The sequence below is a fragment of the Saimiri boliviensis genome, chromosome 1 (assembly GCF_048565385.1).
Source record: "Saimiri boliviensis isolate mSaiBol1 chromosome 1, mSaiBol1.pri, whole genome shotgun sequence".
Taxonomy (NCBI): Eukaryota; Metazoa; Chordata; class Mammalia; order Primates; family Cebidae; genus Saimiri; species Saimiri boliviensis.
In genome coordinates, this window is record NC_133449.1 from 97,284,262 (window position 1) to 97,304,076 (window position 19,815).

At 39.5% G+C, this 19,815-nt stretch overlaps 1 protein-coding gene across 1 annotated transcript in view; it reads right to left on the minus strand.

The window, feature by feature from the left end:
• The window catches only part of SLC9A4 (solute carrier family 9 member A4), a 67,046-nt gene that overhangs the window by 13,069 nt on the left and 34,162 nt on the right, over positions 1 to 19,815 (minus strand). The window contains exons 5-10 of the mRNA XM_003922792.4: positions 17,334 to 17,536; positions 16,685 to 16,771; positions 13,449 to 13,519; positions 11,149 to 11,310; positions 5,485 to 5,581; positions 310 to 441 (exon numbers count right to left, since the gene is read on the minus strand). Coding sequence (XP_003922841.2) covers positions 310 to 441; positions 5,485 to 5,581; positions 11,149 to 11,310; positions 13,449 to 13,519; positions 16,685 to 16,771; positions 17,334 to 17,536 — 752 coding nt within the window. The remainder of the gene's footprint in view (positions 1 to 309; positions 442 to 5,484; positions 5,582 to 11,148; positions 11,311 to 13,448; positions 13,520 to 16,684; positions 16,772 to 17,333; positions 17,537 to 19,815) is intronic.

The following is a 19,815-nucleotide window of genomic DNA, read 5'->3' on the forward strand; positions in this document are numbered from 1 at the left end:
AGTACCTGGTCATCATAAGGCCTGGGTCTAGACTCACCGCACAACGGGTGCTTTGCAGTTCCTGTCCCACCATGGAAGGCAAAAGCTTATGGGCAGATGCCTTGAATCCCTAAGGCCCTGGACCCAGAGAAAAAGGTTGCCTTGGTGTCCTGCACTCTTACTTTTATACCTCTCAGGTAACTAGGTGAGGTTTTGTTTGTTTAAATATCAATGGTCATGCATGTGAGAAGATCCTGTACAGGAACAGGCTCAGCAGGTGACAAACATTTGCAGACTGAAGGAATGTCGCAGTCCCCAGCCCCAGTGTACCGGCTTTCCCCAGGGCAGGCTGTGGCCTTTCCTCATGCTCTCCCTTAACGTGTTCTGGTGGCGGATCAGAATCTCTTTGGCCTGCTTCTCACTTGTCTGGGGTTTGAGGTTGTATTTGTTGTAGGACAGGGTCTGCAGAGAAAACAGAATGTCAAATACTTAAGGACTCCTCCATACAACTTTCAGCCAAGGAAGCCATGGAAATATCAGGAACGTAAGACCAGGAGAGCGGGTGAGCACCTTGGAGGGAAGCTAAGCAACTGCCTTGGTGATGAACAAGCAAGCCTCAGCCCCAAGAAGAGAAGTCTGTGATCCAAGGTCACCGCTCTCAGGGCGCAGCTGTGGCTGGAGCCTCTGCCTTCTGCTCTAATCCTTACAGCAGCTATTCCCTTAGTTACCCACAGACTTGACCTGCCCCATACACACACTTTCCTTTCCAGGTCATGTTTTTGATGCCGGGCCAATGAATTTAACAGGAAAGGAAGACACCAAAACCAAACTACTTTGTGAATTTCCATAGGGTTGTTTTTTAATTTTGCCAATTAAGGATACCCCCCAACACAATTTCTATCACCATTATCAATTCAGAAAGACTCTTAATCAAAATCACAGGAAGAATATAATCTGAGATTTTTTTTAAAAAGTCCTTCAAATTGAATCAATTTAGCTTTATGAGAATGTCTTCCTTGTCCTTTATCCCAGACCAATGGAAACTTGTCATGGACCATAGGTCAACATCAGTCAGTCCTCAGACAGATGCTGGCGAAATGCTTAACTGAAATTTCTTCTCCCTCTTGGTGCTGACTAAACGTCCACTAGTGAATGCTCAGTTTGCTAGGGGTCAATAGGTGACACACTGTGTGCACTGATAAACCACAAAGTCCTAGTGCATGACAAGATTGGGACTGCAGGTGCTCTCCCTCCCAAGTGATGGGTGCTGTGATAGAGGTAGTCAGTTCAACTGCAATAGAGAAAATGTTCTATGTGACAGGTGCTGTGGAAGGCACAGGATTGAAATAAGTGGGTAAATCAGAATTACAGTCTTCAAAAGGCTTACGGTCTCCTGGAGAGGTTAAACCAATAGGGATAAGATGCTATGTGTGCAGGTAAGTGATAAGATTTTGGGATCATCGGGGGTTACAGAGTACAGGCAAAGGGCACTTCATCCACTCTTGGATTGGAAAGGTTCAGTGTACTGAGAGAAGTCTTGAAAGATGAGTGAGCATTATCCTGAGAATAAATTCCAGGAAGAGGAAACACAGGAGCTAAGACATCAGCTGTTAACCACCTTGGAGGTGAGAGGACAGTCAGAGGATGTGCTGGGAAAGAGCCAGGAATGGGTCTGTTACCACAAAAGAATGGGATGCTTCATTCAAAGTTTGTGAGAGGTGAGACTGGAAGGGCATGGAGGGGCTGGGGCCAGGCCACAGGCAGCCTGCTAAGGAGTAGAGGCTGAATTTTTCAGGCCATGTGTTTTTTAGGTGGGTGCACACACTTCAAACAGTGCCACAAGACGCCCCATGAGGTGAGGAACAAAAATACTAATACTTCTATTTCTTTTGATTTGTATTCAAATAAATACAAAACAGATTAAGCTCTATTAGTACTTAATATATGAATGTATAATGTGCCTTCACTCAATCCATACATCTTAATATGTGAATTTATAATGTGCCCTCATTCAGTCCATACATGAGACGGTCAAGTCAACAAGGGATTGACAAGGGCAGTTATTTCACCAGCTTTTAGTTCATTGTTCATGTTTCAGTGTATGTACATCCCATTAAATAGATTTGTAATTTTCATTATCTATTAATTAAAGTAGCTCTCACAAAATAGATAATTGTATAAAAATAGCATCATAAAGAAAGTGTAAACTGGACTGCCAAGGTGGCTTATGCCTGTAATCCTAGCACTTCCGGAGCCCAAGACAAGTGGATCACTGAGCCCACGAGTTTGAGACCAACCTGGGCAATGTGACTAAACCCCATCTCTACAAAAAACACACAAAAATAGCTGGGGGTGTTGGTATGCACCTGTGGTCCTACTACTCAGGAAGCTGAGGTGGGAGAATCAATTGAGTCTAGGAGGTCAAACCCACAGTGAGCTGTGATGATGCCACAGTGCTCTAGCCTGGGTAGCAGAGTGAGAGTGACACCTGTCTCCAAGAGGGAAATAAACGAAGGCATAAACTGAAGGCCAAGGGAACAATGAGGGAAGGGTGAAGCCAACTTTCTCCTTCCTCCAACGGGAGCTCTTTATCATCCACTTTTAGCAAATTAACAAATCGGACAATAATTTGGCCCAAAAAGTTGAATTGTGAAGACAGTTTGAAATATGGATTATTGTCAATCATTAGTAAATACACCTCAACCTATGTGTATCTTATATGTTGAAAAATTTTGAAATGGTAACATGACACTGTTGTGAAAAATAAACCAAGAATTAGGAATGTAAAGACAGACTTTTATAATTGTTCATCAATTTTAAAGTCATGCAAAACTGAATTCAGTGTATGTGTGTGTGTATGTGTGTGTGTTTGTATACACACAACGTATTGCTAGTAGGATTTCCTACACCTAGACCTACACCTAGACTTGGGAAAAGGCAGTATATTTTAAGGAACACTTGGACATTTGGCTTCCCATTTCACTTCCCATAACCTCCCATAACCCACGTGCTTCTCTATTTTGCCTGTCTACAGGGAGCATAGAAGGCTCTATGCAGGTAGTGTGCATGCAAGTTTCTTTCCTCCACTCCCTCCATTTCTGTGTTACAGTGGAGCTTGTATTTCCCACTAAACCTTGAGCCCTAGAGGAGAAGGAAGCTTTTCTTATTCAGTGCAGTGTTCTTGATGCCCGGCACATTCTAGATGTGCATTAACTATTTGCTGAAGGAAACTGAAATTGGATAAATTGCTCTCTTCCTTTGAAAGTATGCAGAAATTCTGAGAATGATCTGATTATCCAGGCTACTCAGGAAACACCCATCAATCTGTGACCTATCCCGGGGGTCTAGGCTAAAGCTGCTTTCTTCTCTTGTACGTTTAGAAATAGCGTTTCTCTGTCTCCATTCCCACTGTGTTTCAGAGAGCTTCCTCTGTGGTTGTCCTACCAGGAACCCCCAGAGGTGAGTCCCCTAAGCTTTCCACCCATGAAGATTCCGTTCTGGGTGTGCTGAGTGGAAGGACTTCAAACAGGATTGGCTGGAGTCCTCCTAGGAGCAACGGATCCAGCAGGGCCAGCTCAGTTTCAGATCAACTATACATTAGGGTTGCTCAGAGTTAAACTCTGCATTTATTCTGGTCCTGCCCTGAAGTAAATCCTGATGCCCAGGATGGTCTCTTTCAAAATGTGAACAGTGAGAAATGCCCTGGCCTATCACCCGGGCTAGAGAGTGAAGGTTGGCCAGTGTAGACCCTTTGCGACATTCCTCAAAAATGTAGATTGTCTGCTAGAAACAGAGTAGATATATAATTGTCCTGAATTGCATTTTTAGGTAGACTTTCCCTTCAAGAGATCAAGAGGACCTTGGTGGAACAGAGAATTCTCAAGACCTCTGTAAAGCTGAGTAAGGAAAGGAAGATGGGAAGGGGTAGGGCTGGTGAGTTTGACTTGTGAAGTAAGCAAAGCAGAGTCAAAAAGCCATGTCACAGGCTTGTAACTGCCCTCTGTTTTTCAATTGTGTTCTCCCTATTTGGCTCCCATGGTGGTCAGCAATAAACTCTTTAAATGGAAAGAGGACTATGTGCTTTAATTTGAGGGCAACAAGGAAGGGAGATGCTGTGTAGTTTAGAAGGTAGAACTCTGGAAGGCAGACTGCATGGGATACTTATTAAAAGAGAAGAAAGGAGTCTATCTTGGAACCTGCATCCAAGGAAAAAACAAAAGGATGAGCAGTCGACCTTATCTTAGACTGGATTGGAGTTGTAGCATCTCCACCTGTTTCCAGACCTTTCTCTAAACTTGACCTTCATTCACATAGAGAAAAGGCTGAGTACCAGGCACTCTCTGGGCTCTGGTTCTCACTAAGCTAGCCACATTCTTCAAACCAGGAAGTTATCTATTATTTATCTAAGGCAAGATGTGATAGTCTTACTGAAACAGTTTCACTTGGAATGATTTGACAAGTTTGGAATTTACTCTAAGCACACTACCAATTGATGCTGACCTGTATTCCTCCAGCTGGTACAGAGCCTCTCACTGACACATTCCTTTGAATCATTGACCTTTGAGTTGAAACAGGAGACCAGAGAACATTAACTTTCATTGGCTTATGTAAGTCCGAAGTCATGAAAATAGCACAGGGTGGGTGGGTAGAAGACCTGTGTTCGTAACCTGGATTTGTTTTGTGACCTTGAAGAAGTCAGGTAACCAACTCCACTAACCTCAGCATCTTCTCTTTGAAAATGAGGAGTTTTGCCTAGATGATTTTTTTTTAGTTTCCTTAAGACTATGATCAATGTCACCAAACCAAAGGCCCTCAAAGTGAATTCATTTCTAATCGCATCCAAGTATTAGAATTAGGATGGACAATCAAATCCTCAAACTTAAAAATACTTCTCATTAGATGACTTTGTTAGATGACTAATTAGATAAATATCATTTAACTAAATCAAAGTTTCAGAAAGATTCATCTACTTCCCCCAGAATTGTTCTTAGTATGCACTTTAGACCAGGTCCCAAGGACTAGTATAGATTTCATATCTAGTTTCAAAATTAAGAAATAAGATGTCTCTTTTTATTCAGGCATTTATTCATTATAAATTATAGTTTCAATATTCTAACCTGAACTATCTCAACTTTCTCATCTTTACTGTAGTCAATACAATTGAGACAACTGCACTGTGATCAGCATCCTGGTGCCATATTTGTTCTGTAGTGTGGTCGATGAGCTTCTCTGTAGAGAGACCTGCTGGTTCTGGAAAGCACCAGGCTGCAGGGCTAGGGCAGCCTGCCCCCTAGAGACGATAACTAGATTTGCGTTTCTTTTTATGCCACAGGTGCCAATTTTGCAGCAGAAACGTGGCAATTAACTTTCTGTTCTCCAAGCTAAGCAGAGAGAAAATATTCAGCAAGAGACCACCTTAGAGAGGGTGATGTGAGCATCAGGGGACTCCGGAAGGACTGTTTTCAAGAACAGACAATGGGGACCACACAGGTAGCTCATACACACCCTTTGCCGAACTTGGTACATGTTGCATGTCAGAATGTCCCTTATGGATTCCACATCTTCAGGGGAAAGTCTTTTGATTCCTTGTATCCTCTGGGCCCTGGAATAGTCATTGGAGAAGAGACAAGCATTATTCTCTCATTTGGCAAGAGGTACCACAAAAATATCAATGGGCCTTGATCTGTACTGAGAGGCATCCTAAGTTCTAGAATCCTAAACGTAATTTTTCCTGTCGTTCTCGTAAGTTGATTTGAAATGTCAGAACATGTGTCTTGACTTTAGGTTTCAAAAATACCATTCCTTTATTGATATCCTATGTATAGTAATTATTTCAACCCATTTTTTTAAAAAAAGGCCTAAAGTGATAACAAACACATTAATTTTTTCCTCCAAATCTGTTGTGAATTGAAATGTTTGTACAATACAATAAAAATCAATTGTTAGAAAATTATACCACGCCATGCAATCCAAATATTTTGCCGTTAAATGCAACAGAAAAAACATTGACTCAGTGAAAGGCAAATTCTTTGCTAGTTTTATAATTACCTATCTCACTGAGGACACGTGACAAACAACTCACAGATTAATACCATGTACACACCACATTTTGATTAGCATTTACCTAACAGAATATTAGTTTCATGAGTACATTTATATTGGAATTGTACCTGTAAGGATTTTACCTTTGGTTAAGAAATAATTGAAGAAACCAGAATCACATTTTACAAGGGCAATTAGACCATTTATACCATGAGAGCCAGCCCAGCTCTGAGATATTGTGCACCATGACCCCTTCCTGCCCCTGGAAGGAATTAAAAGCCAGGTTATGCCTGTGCCCAGGTTAGCAGTCAATGCACAATTGTCCTCTGGGGATTTCAAAGTCCTGACATTGCTAGGGGAAGAATTCTCATGTGACAAATGTATTTGATTACAATCCAGTGGCAGTAATTAAAAAAAACTTGGTATTACATGAATAATATACATTCCAAATGAAACATAAGAACAAAAAAGAGAGAACTAAAAATAATTAACTTCCTTTTTAATACTATCAACTTCCTTAAAATCTTGATATAAACCCTAATGGGTTTGTTCGTTTGTTTGTTTCTAGCTGCAGCTCTTTTGAATTTTGAATGCACAAGAACATTGAAGTATTTGATACCTTCTTGCATATGCTCTTAAAATAATTGGTCACAGATATGAGTAGTTATTAGTTTTAATACAGGCCACCTTTTAAGTATTTTTCAAAACATCAGTAGCAATACAGCCATAAATAGCGAAGACATTTTAAAAGAAATGTATATTTGAAAAAATATCTTAAAGGACTTGGACACTGGCTATCAGAGCATGCCTGGATTTTGTTTGGCAATGCTGTCTGTAGACTGACTAATACCCTTTCTGCAAACTGATTGAAACCAGTTTCCATATCTTAACGCTGTGAATGTCACCTCTATTGACACACAGTTGCCACCCTTGGTGATCTAAACATTATTATCAGTACATTTAAACCTAACTGTTTAAATGTCCTTCAAATAACATTTATTCCGATTTAGATATGCCCACACATTTCCACAATCTGAACACATTCCTTCAATGTGGTGAGTGTGATGTACTGCTAAGCAGAAACAACAGCTAGCCAAATAGTTCCACTTTCTGCTGAAACAACCAAATAGGAAAAACCACTGAAAAAGGAATTGGTAATACAGTTACACTTGATAGAGCAGTAGGTCTAACTTGGCACTCTTCCCAGTTTATAACTGACTACTTTGGGAAGGACGAACTTAGTTAAAGTCCATTCAGGCTCTGGCTGGAATGAGCACTCCAGGTATACCAAAGGCATTTCCCTTCATGGAGCCACACTGAGAAGCAGCAGCTAAAGAATTACAGCAACTATCAATCTACAGCTATAGAATTGACTCATCTGGGCGAGGTGATACCTGGAGTTTCCTTCATGCCACTTCATTAGCAAAGTCATCCCTGAAATACTCACAGCACAAGCACAGGAGATGTATCCTTAGAAAAACGGAATGAGTATCATTTCTATGTCAAATTAACTTATAAACCAAGACTCTTGTCACTGGACCATTCATTCATTATCCATAAAGAAGATCTTCGGCACTTTAAATAAAAATTCTGCCATAATTGCAGTCAAACTGGGAAAATCTGAACCTAAGTATACTTGGATACAATGTTCATATTTCTCATAACTCTTTTTACTTATCTTTTATATTGATATATAATAGTTGTACATAGTTTTGGGGTATATGTGATAATTTGATACAGTCATATAATCAAATTAGGATAATTGGGATATCCATCACCTTACATTTTTATCTTTTCTTTATATTAGAAACATTCAAAACATTTGAAATGTACAGTTAAACTATGGTTACGTTACTGTCCTATCAAACACCAGAGCTTATTTCTCCTATCTAAGTGTATATTTGTTCTCACTAATCAACCTCTCTTCAACCTGCCCTCATTCTCTGTCTCTTTTGGTCCATTACTATAGTAATGGAAAAAGAGGCTTCAATTCTACTACAACATCTAGTAGAATACACGTGTCATAGTATGAAGTTCCAAAAGATCAAATCTTATTTACTAATTCATTTAGAAGAATATACCTTTTTGTAAGCAGCTTAGATGTGAAGTCTGTGGGAAAAGTAGGCTCAGATGACAGGAAGACTTGCCTGTGGTGCACACAGTGGCACCCACCAGCCGCCCTGTGTGTGCAGCCACTTCGCATCTTTTTACAGAGGTCACCAAGAGGACCAACATTTAGAATGAGTGATGAGTGGCTGAGAAGATGTTGCTGCTCCTCAAAATACGGTGTTCCCTTGTGGAAGTGAAAAATGGCATCAGAATCTGCATCCTAGTCTTCCATGTGAGAATGTGGAAATGTGGATTTATACCTTTCAGTGTGTGATCCATTAGGAAATTCTTAGACGACAATGAAGTTACTTTAGGTCTCTTTACAAAATAAATGACATATTAAAATTATTTGAGAGTTTTAAAACACATTTTGAGGTTGTATGGTTGTCATTTGTTATGCCTACAAAAATATAAATATTTTAGTATCACTTTAATTTTAATCAAAAAATGTTTAAAGCTTCAAATCAGCTTGAGCCTCTATCTCTGATAATTTCTAACAGCTTACTCACAGATGAGATGTGATGCTTCATATTTGAAATAGTAATCAAAGTGCATATTCTACGTATTCATAGGATTGCTTTAAGTTTAAAAGAAGATAATGTATGTAAAAGTAACAGGATTCCAAACAATCAACACCATCCAAACTCTGTAAATAGACCACCATGGTGGCAGCATTCTCTTGAACGTCATAGAATTCGAAAAGCTAAACCTTTTGTAGAACAATTGCTTGAACTTCTAAGGAAAAAAATACCTGTGCATTTTGTTGTTATAATCTCATGCAGAATAATAAAAAGCAAACTGAGTACACATTTCTTTTTCCTATTATTGTATGAAGGTTTGTTTTGTAAAAAATTTGCTGCTTTGATCTTAGGAGAGGAATTCCTTTTTGCTTCATGTCCTACAGATTTCTGATGAGATCAAATAAATGCAGTTTAAATACTAAATATGTATTAAATATCAACTTTAAAAAATCTCTCCCACCCCAGTTAACTAACTGCTTGGGTTATAGAAGGAAAAGGAATGATCTCGTACCTATAAGGCTCTCTCACTAATCTTAAATTCATTTCTAAAGAATTATTGACTCGACTGGCAGGCCCCACTCTGAATAAAACTGGTTTAAAGATTACCTTGAGGTCAGAAATTAAGTCAAATGCTTATGGCTAATGCAATGTAATACAAAAATTCAAAATATGCTTTACCACCCGGCAGACCGATTCTCATTTGAGATAACACCCCTACCTTCCTAGACCAAGAGCTCACATAAGTGAGCAAAGCATTTGAAGAAGTTTCTAATGGTCTGAACTGCATTAACTGGCATTCATCCTTCAATGAGCAGGTCAAAGGCGAGAAGCCCAGGTGAGGTGAGGTGCACCTCTCATAGACTTGCATAGCTCTCTATTCTTTAAGATTATGTTTGTGTGGACTTTTTTATGAATGTCGTGACCCAACCAGCAGAGTATGGTGCCTATGAGGGCAAGGCCTGTGTCTGCTTCATGGTGCCTGGCACATACGAAGTGTTTAACAGGCAGGATTTGATCAAAGGTGTCAAATGCAAGAGGATTCCAAAAAATTCAGTAACTAAGAAAAGTCAAATTTAAACGCAAAATTTTTAGAAATAAAGGTCAATGCAAAAAATTCTTGACAAATATAATAACAACATTTTAAATAAAAAGAGGATCGATATGCCTGATGTTTCCTTTGCCTGGGGCTCCACTGTGATGCAGCAGAACATTGCCAATATATATATATTTGTCAGCACTTTTCCATTTTAATATCAGAAATTTCCTTAAAGCCGTGTGATGGGCAGCACCAAAACAAACCAACAAACCCCTACCACGACTCCCAGAGAAAAGTCACTAAGAAATAAGGCAGAAAACTTTTTATTATACTGAGATATCCTCAGGGATGCTAGTTAAGATTCTTCTCAGGCCATGTAAGAAATGCAAGGGTGTTTCTGATTTATTAGCAGGCAAGGGATGAAGGTATTATCTCAGAAATAACACTCAGGCAATAGTGACAATTTTATTGCTACCTATTCTTAGCTCTTCTTCCAACTTGCTTTTTAAATATGAAGACATAATTGAAGCATATGATCAAGTGTTTTTACCTGCAGAAGACAACAGGATGGAGGGTGCCCATGTTCCTTATCCTAAATATGTGTTGTGATTAATTTTCCCAATTTATAAACCATTCGTTGGAGAAAAACTGGGCATCTTTGGGAGATTAATGAATTCTTTTGACATTGAAGAGGTTCTCATTAACAGTTTTAAGAAGTATTTAGCCAGCTCTTGGGACAAGTGGCTACCAGAGGCTCTACCACATTGCAGAGAAAATCATCTTGTAATGATGGATGTATATTCCAGTGTCTCCCCTCCTTATGTCCTGCTTCCACAACAACGCCCTGTGGTCCTCTGTTTCCCAGAAATCCAGGCAACTCCCTGCTCCTACTCCAAGCTGGTCTCACATAGACTCAAGGCAAATTTCACAGTCTCAGGTAGACCTTCGCCTTACATGCAATTACAAACACAACTTTCTCTTTATATAACCCACCAATGACCACACCTCTTGCTATCATCACTCATTCCCAAATCCAAGTTATCTCAGAAAGCTAACTCATCTCTCATGTAAGAGGAAGAGAAATGGCTGATGGGAAGAAGCACAATGGTAGGAAGGATAGAATCACATGCACAGGGGTCATGTCAGGAGGAAAATGAGGCGGTCTTGTGAAATATGCTGTGATTCTACACATTCACTTGCCCTTCCCTCCCAAAGAAAGGTGTCACACAGCCCTAAGTAAGCAACATTTGCTGGAAAGTAATTTTTCAGAAACTAGGTAAAATATGTTGAGCTTGGGCCATACCATAAAAATGCCAAGACTTAGATTACATATTTTTAAAGTAATTTCTTCCTCATATTTCTGCCTCTTTTCTCCTCGTATACCTTTAAATGAGGCAATGAGTTAGTGCCCCTTGGAATTCTGACAGTGAAAGTTTAGAACAAAGTACAGACAGGACTTACTGATGGGGTACGGAGAAAGCTGTAGAGCTCAGTATCCCAGTCTCCACCATCTCGATGGCTTGTTTCATTTCCAGCTTCTTGTACAAAGAAACAATGCTTGATTTGGGTAGGTTCTCTCTGATGAGGATTTTTCGTAAGTATCTATGATCAAACTTCTTAAACCTAAAAACAAAAACCAACATTTTGGAAATCTTGAATGTCTATAAGTGTTACATAAGTATGCATTTCTCTTAAAACAAACTACTTACTACTTAAGTTTATTCTGAAGAAACATCAGGACAGTGCCTGGAATTCACAGCATTTGAACACTTTTTTAAAAAAAAATTCATAGTATTTATGCATTTTTCAAAATATAAAAAGAATGGCCTCCTGGCCTGAATACATTGAAAATCAACTAAACAAAAGGAAGGGACAAGCTGCAATCAGGGCAAAAAGTGTGCATAAGTGAGGCGCGGGGGAGGCCCAGCCCAGCTCAGCTCCAATTGTAAGAGAAGAAATGAGGGGGCTGAAGCTTTTGAACAAGTGTTCCATTCTAATAGCTCATAACAGCGGCAGCTGCACTTACAGTAATACTGGCCTATTCAACCAGAAACCAATAACTTTAAATGGCCCGGTAGTTACAGTAGTTTTGCCCCATTATGCTGCAGATCATTTTGAATCCTACCAATTAAAGGGAAGAAAAAAACCCTACATATGTCCCAATCGCCTGAATGATGGAGACTCTGAATAGGCGAGACTGATGGCCGCTGACTATTGTAAGGAGCCTCTGGCCGGCCCATTAGACTGAGCTGTGCTATGCATATGGTGCCTTCAGAGTCAGCCATTTGTTTGGAGTTGGAATTTTCAACACTTTCAATCATTTCACATTCAAAGAGTAGTTTGTCCACCTGCTTTATTTTCCGGAGGCGCACATAGCTTCCCGGGCTGCTGGCTTATTATCTGGCAATTGGTTTTCTGGTCCGTAAGGTGTGCAGGCTCTGTCAGCTAAGTTCCTTCAGGGTTAGGGGCTCGCTTCCTGAGCTTTGCTGTCTGAGGTCGGCTCAGACCAGGTCTCCTTTTGTTCTGACTGGCTCGATAGTCTGTCTTCTAGTTTTCCGCCCTCATGAGAAGCCATGGCTTTTGTGTATTCTCGGCCCATGGTAGTCACCTCCCCAACCAAAACACCCTCCCTGACATTCTTCTCACTGAGCTCACCTTAATCTTGTCCTGTTGAATTCCAGAGGCTGCCCTTCTCCTTACCTTCCTGGGTTCTGCGTGTCTCCTGATGTGCTGCGTCCTCCCTCTGTACCCTCCACATTCTGACTCGCTCTTGCATCCCTGCCAGCCTCCCTGACCACTTCTTCCCAGTCTCCTTCTGCCCTTTCTTTTCCTTCCCTGAGTAACAAGACTGGGAGCGTGGGAGCTTCTCAGAGCCCGGTCCTCCGTGAACTACCAGCTACTCACTGACAACTGACAACCTTCGTCTCCAGCTACAACCTCCCTCCTGAACTGGAGACTAAATCCAGTAAGACAGTCCATTCTGAAAGGTGAGATATGGTGGAGAAGAAGGATTTGGGCATTTTTAAAAAGAATTATTATATTTAAGACCCTTAAAGATCTTCCACCATGGCTTCCCCCACAATGGAGGACTCCCTTCCCAGGATTCCTCAGCAGGCACCAAACTCCCTTTCCAACCTCTTGAAGCTGGCCATTCCATGGTAGATCTGATCTAATCTTATCATTGGGAACCTTGTCCTTGCTTTTTTTTTTTTTTTTTTTTTTTTGAAATGGAGTTTTGCTTTTGTGGGCCAAGCTGGAGTGCAATGGTGCTATCTTGGCTCACCACCACCTCTACTTCACAAGTTCAAGCGATTCTCCTGCCTCAGCCTCCCCAGTAGCTGGGATTACAAGCATGTTCCACCACAGACAGCTAATTTTTTTGTATTTTTAGTAAAGACAGGGTTTCTCCATGTTGGTCAGGTTGGTCTCGAACTCCCAACCTCAGGTGATCCACCTGCCTCGGCCTCCCAAAATGCTGGGATTACAGGTGTGAGCCACCATGCCTGGCCTTGTCCTTGTTTTTAACTTAAACCTGACTTTCCTAATTCCTACCCATTCACTGTACTGGTTCTTTCTGAAACAACCTACACCAAGTCTACTGCTTCTTCCACCTGACGTCTGTTCATTTTCCAGGCTTAGCATGCCCTGGAATTTCAGTTACTTCCTGTAGGGGATGGCTCTGGAGCACTTCATCTGCTTGGTCTCCCTTCCCCATGCCACACATATTCTTCGTCAGTGAGTGAAATCCTCAGCTTTCTTACTTGTCTCTCACTTGGTAGTGACTCCAGTGCCCACACACATCTTCAATTCCAGCCTTTAAGTGATCCATCAGCTGCCAAACAAACACAAGAAAATGCCAGAGAAAAGCCAACTCTGAAAGACACACAGGACAGATAAGACCCTTTAAAACACAAAGGAGGCTTTAATTTTCTGGGGCATATCTGACTTTCTATCACTCTGTTCATGTAATAAAATATTTGATGCCTTTTATAGTAATTTAGTTTAAAGACTTTGTAGATAAGTTTCTTGATAATTCACATAATATGTAATGAAAACAGGGCATCTGGCATTTTGGATAATCGATTTCTAGAATGATCTAGGAAATTTCTCATTACTGAAATCATTTGGAAGACAATAATAATAATAAAATATATTTAAGATACTATGAAAAAATAGTAATAACTGTTACTTTTAATTTCATTGCAAAAGATCACACTGTTATCCAATCAATAATGTCTGAAAATATAATTCTATAAATATTCTACTGTAATAACATATAACAAAATATCTATTTTTCTCATTTTAAGATGCTCGTTTGATCTAAGTACTTACATCTTACCATGTATTTGTTTTATCCAAAATTGTTTATGAAAACTTAGGAAAAAGTGCAATCTTCAAAATAATTATGAATTAGTCTCCAAATATTTTAAATTTGAAATCATTGAAGTCTATTCTGGCTTCTGAATTTTATTTTGAAAAACAGATTCAAATATTAAATTAATTCTTACATAATTGATTCACTATCTTCTACCAAAAATGATAACTTTTTTGAGGAAAAGAAAAATAAATGAGAGAAGAGTAAAATATCCAAGTTTCATGGACTTAGGTGGATTATCTAATTTGTCAAAATAATAAATTATAAGAGATAAAGATAGAGACAAAAATCTACAATCAGGTTAAGGTGTTACATATTATAAAACAGTCACTACTTATCTGTTCATTATTTTCAAATGGCCTTGAAAATTTTTCATCTGAATTTCCTGGAATTTAAATAACCAGATTTCCTAGGTGACTTTGACCATGAACTTTAGGGTAGATTTTGGAAGACTTCATCATTCATCCGTTTCTCCTGTATTAAAATGGTGAACTCTCAGGGATAGAAGAAACCTAAGCTTTTTCAGGTTCAACTATCTCCTCAAAGCTTGAATGTCATGTACAGCAACTATGTCACAAGTTTCCAATCACAGGTTACACACATCCACTTTAGCTTCAGGTGTGCCAATCAGAAAATGATTGTCAGAATGCTCTTTCATTAACTGAGTGGAAGTCCCCACCTATAACCCTTCAGACATGAGTTCTCGTGTCTATTCCTTGGAGCTCTACACAGTGGCATCCCTTCAGCATTGTGCCGAACTGAAACAAACAGGTAGAAACCATGCTCAATGTCGTATTCATCTTTGCCAGACTGGGATATTTTCGCTAAAATCTGCCACTCAGCCAAGTTTGCAAAAGAAGTAGCACCCTTTACACCTCCTCTATTAAGAGTTCAAAAAGGGCAAAGGACCTCATATTTCATTGCAACAGTGATTTTAGAAGCAAGCAGGACGACTTTGAATGTTAGTCACTATGATAATATTTTGAGGTATCATTTTAGCCAGGCATGTCACCAGTTATTCAATCAAACACTACTCTAGATGTTACTGTAAATGAATTTTATAGATCTGATTAATAATCTGATTATCAGTTGTCTTAACTAGGGAGATGACCCCAGATAATCTGGGTGGGCCTGATTCAATCAGTTGAAAGGCCTTAACAATAGGCCTGAGGCTTCCCTGATGAAGAAAAAATCCTACTTGGGGACAGCAGCTTTGGTTTATGCCAGAGAGTTCCAGTCTGCCCTTCTGGATGGCCTGTCCCATGGATTTTGGACTTTCCTAGCAAGCACCCACAGTAGCAAAAAACAATTCGTTACAACAAATCTCTTCATATATGTGTATCCATATCTATATATCTATTTCTGTATGTGTCTATCATCCTGCTGGCTCTGTTTCTCTGTTGAACCCTGATGGAAATACCACTAGCTTAGACAAAAAGAGAGGACAAAATGTAAGAAAGATGTCAGACCCTCACAATTCTATAAGCAAGAAACAGACAGATAAAATTTCTCAGCTGCAAATGGGTGCTACCTTTATTAAAAAGGAAGCATGATTCAGAGGGTGAAGTTGAGGACCCAGAAGGTAGAGCAAAGAGTTGCAGGGGATTAAGGGATTCCCAGGCCTTGAAACCAAATAGAGCTTGCCCAGGAAGCGTTGAAGTTTGCTTCAAAGTTTGGTATAGATGGATCCTTTTTTTTCTTACTTTATTTCCCCACCTTTTTGAAAGGCAATAGCTATAACTGTTATTCAATGAGTCTCCTACCATCTATTTTAGGAGCAGATAACTTGTTTCTTGAGTTTCAAGAATTCATAGATGAAAAGAAATCATGCCTCAGAATAGATTATACTCAGAGCCTCACTGAGGCCTGCTCTAGATGATGGAGATGATGAGATTGGGGTTTTTTGAACTGATAAAATTCAGATAATATTTTGGATTTTGAATTGATGCTGCAGTGTATTGAGATTTTTGGGGTGTTGGATTAGAAAGAAGGTATTTTGCATGTGGAACAGACATGAATCTTTGGGAGACAGAGGGCAGACTGTGGTAGGAAGAACAATGCTCTTGAAAAACGCTCGATGTCTTAATCCCCAGAACTTGTGAATATGGTAGTTCAGTTTAAAGGAGGATTAAGTGCCAGTTAGGCTTAAGGTTGCTAATCAGCTGACCTTAAAATGGAGACAATCTCCTGAATAATTCACATGGACCCAGTGGGATCCTAAAGCTCCTTCAGTGTGGAAGAGGGAGGCATAAGGGTCATTGTTGGAGGGATGTAGCCACTGCAGGCTCTGAAGATGGAAGGGGCCATGGGCCAAGGAACACAGGCAGCCTCAGGAAGCTGGGGAAGGTGAGGAAACAGATTTTCCCCAGGGACTCCAGAAAGGAGCACAGGCCTGCAACACCTGAATTTTGAATTTCTGACCTCCAGGACTGGAAGACAATAAATCTGCATTGTTTTAAGCCACTAAATTTGTGGCAATTTCCTATAGCAGCTGTAGGAAACTTGTACAGTCACTCTTGGTAGAGGTGGGGAGGAAAGAGGAAGTCTAGTGGCATGTGCACACATCTCATGGCGACAAAGGGGAAGCAACTTATTATTAATTGTGATGCTGTGATAACTTACACGAATATGAAGCTCTTCATTGATGGATTCTTTTTTATTGGTTTTTTTAACATCCAGGTACCGGACCAGAGGGCCAATTGTGATTCCCTAGATCAGAAATAACGAAATACAGGGTTTTGTTGTGATGAAGACTGTCACTGGAGAGAGCAAATTTATCAACAAAACTATTCGAATGTCTAATCTGTATGTTTTTATACTGGCTATTACAGGATAAACGCTCCAATATTTACTTCAGTTGTTAATTCCTTTAAGTACTGAAATAAAAATAGATATATTGTCTGTATTTTAACATAGGAATTTGGTCTCATCCATTAAAATAAACTTTCATTAGCTCTTAGGAGCTAACTCAACTAAAACAAAAATGTGTGCTACCTAGTACTAATTGGAATCTCATCTTCAGAAATGTAGTGTAGCTATTAGTCACCTGCTACTCAGGAATCTTTTGATTAATATGCTGCATTGACTTAAAGGCGATATATTTTAGAAGTTAAAGGATGATCACAAACATGATCTAGAAATCTTTGGGAATTTGATTGTTTGGATATTGAGCAAAGATCTGAAAATCAGATAAAATTTCTTTATATTTTATTAATTTATAAATTGTCCTGAAATAACCTATTTATTTTAAATATAACCGAAATCTACTTACCTGAATAAACACAGTAAAGTATATAACTACTAAAGTAGCAGTGACAAACATTTTCTTCCTAGGAAAAAGAGACAGAGGAAGCAAAAATGCAAGTGAAAAACTTCCAGCTCCTCGAACACCACTGTAGAAAATTATGCACTGGTCCTTGGTGGAGAAGGGGAAAGTCCGAAACTGGTTACTGACATAGAAGAGAGCAAATACGCCTAGAAAGGGGGAAATATGTATTAGAGCAGAGGGTCATGAATGAGCAGAGATACAGAGCTCATGAACTGAAGTTGTGTGTGTGTGCCCTGCCGGCAATGAAGCCTAATTCCATCACACACCCATGATTGTCTATCAGAGGTAAAGTACCTTTTATGGCTTTTGACTTTTTTGTTAGTTGTGAGATAGTAGCACTTCAAGTGGGAATCTTTGCTACAGTAACCTGGCATGTATTATGTGCATGTGTCTGCATTTCTGTGTTTAAAGTAATAAAATCTTGATTTTTTTTTAATGTAAGGTATATATTTTCTAATCTATACTCATAATATTTGCCCTGCCTTTCAAAACTAGTCAAAGCAAGGATATTGTTGAGTGGGTGAAGGGGAGAAATGCATTCTTATCATCTCATATTTTCATTGGGTACTCAAAGGAGGTCTGCAATTTAAAAATGAGACGGGTACTCTTAGTGACTGTGGTCTCTACAATCAAATCCTTTATCATTGGTATGGTCCTTCTTGAAGTTCAGTGCAAACAAGGAACGAATTTGGAAAGGGTTAGAGGGTGAGTGGGTGCCCTTACTGCCGGTGAGTTTCTTAAATAGAAGGTGAAGGGTCGGGGAGCTTGTTTGAAACACAAAGGAGTTTTTTACTACACTGATGTTCATCCCCAAGTGGCCCACATGACCTAGCTACCACCAATGCGTGGTGCCTGGTAGGAAAGTTTCCTTAATTAAAGCTCTGATGAATCAAAGAAGCATTTCATTTAGTAGAATAAAACTCTCCACACCCTCATGTACTTCCAGTCACACGAACTTGCCAGCAAGAATTCTTTGATAATAGGTGCATGGATAGTGCAAGAGAGAAGCAAATTTACTTTTTATTTTTTTTTATTTATTTTTATTTATTTATTTATTTATTTATTTATTTATTTATTTTTTGAGACGGAGTTCGCTCTTGTTACCCAGGCTGGAGTGCAATGGCACGATCTCGGCTCACCGCAACCTCCGCCTCCTGGGTTCAGGCAATTCTCCTGCCTCAGCCTCCTGAGTAGCTGGGATTACAGGCACACGCCACCATGCCCAGCTCATTTTTTTTTTTAGTATTTTAGTAGAGACGGGGTTTCACCATGTTGACCAGGATGGTCTCGATCTCTCGACCTCGTGATCCACCAGCCTCAGCCTCCCAAGCAAATTTACTTTTTAAAACATTGTTGTGTTTGTCCCGGTTACTCTACATGCCAGTCATGTGACCTTGGGGGTGGTTCTTAATCATTTCATGTCCTCAGACTCCACATCTGCTTGATGGGGTAGCCACAGTGTTTCTCTCAGAATGCGAATGCAAGGATTAAATAAATTTAACATCCATAAATAATATAAGATGCAGCCTTTTATGTAATAAGCCTTCACGAGTGTGAGCTTATTACATAAGCTTAGTTGTGATGAGTCAGGGTGGGAAGAGAACAGGCTGTGAGTGGGAGAACTGGATTCTAACACCTGGCTCTGTCAATTGCTGTGATGTGGCCCATTGTGTCACTGTCTTGGTGGTTTTTCCATCAATTTCCTCAACTGTGATAGCATGGGGTTGAGCTGGATTATGAAGCATGAACAATGTCGATATTCCTCCAATATAAATCCTCTCCTAGGCAGTTTCTTTTCTTGTTGGCTGGGCTAAAGCTCTATAATTTTACTTCTCTTGGCATTCGCTCTACTCCCTTGTAGATTCCTAGAGTATTAGAACTGAAAGAGAACTAATAAATTTGTTCAAATTCATCTTTCTGTGGTTGAGGAAGACAATTTTGAATAGCTAAATGTCTGTCCAAGATCAAACAGCTAGTTTATAATAAGGCCAGTACTAACGAATTGAGATTGTAAACTTGTATCACAGCTTCCTCCATTCCCTTCCAAGGAGCCCCACAAACATATATATTCAGAATTGCTTACAAATATTTTAATATTTCTGCATTCTTGTTAATCTCCTCTAGAGCCTAAAACCCATCTTAAACGAATTCAGAATTAATATGTTCAAGATAGGTTCTCAGTCGTTTCACCTAATTTCTCTTTGAGTAATTGGCTTGAAAATATTGGTCAAAGTCGTTTAACATCATGCTTCAAATATTAGTCAAGACACTTAAAAACAGAATTGCTCCGAGTCAAAAGGCAACCCATCTATTGTGGTTCAGTGCTTAATGTTCTTTTCTAGCTCCTGAAACATAAATGTAAAAGAGAAATCATCAGCCACTAGTTCTCATTTTAAAAGCCTAGTTACATTTTACAGGTGTGATG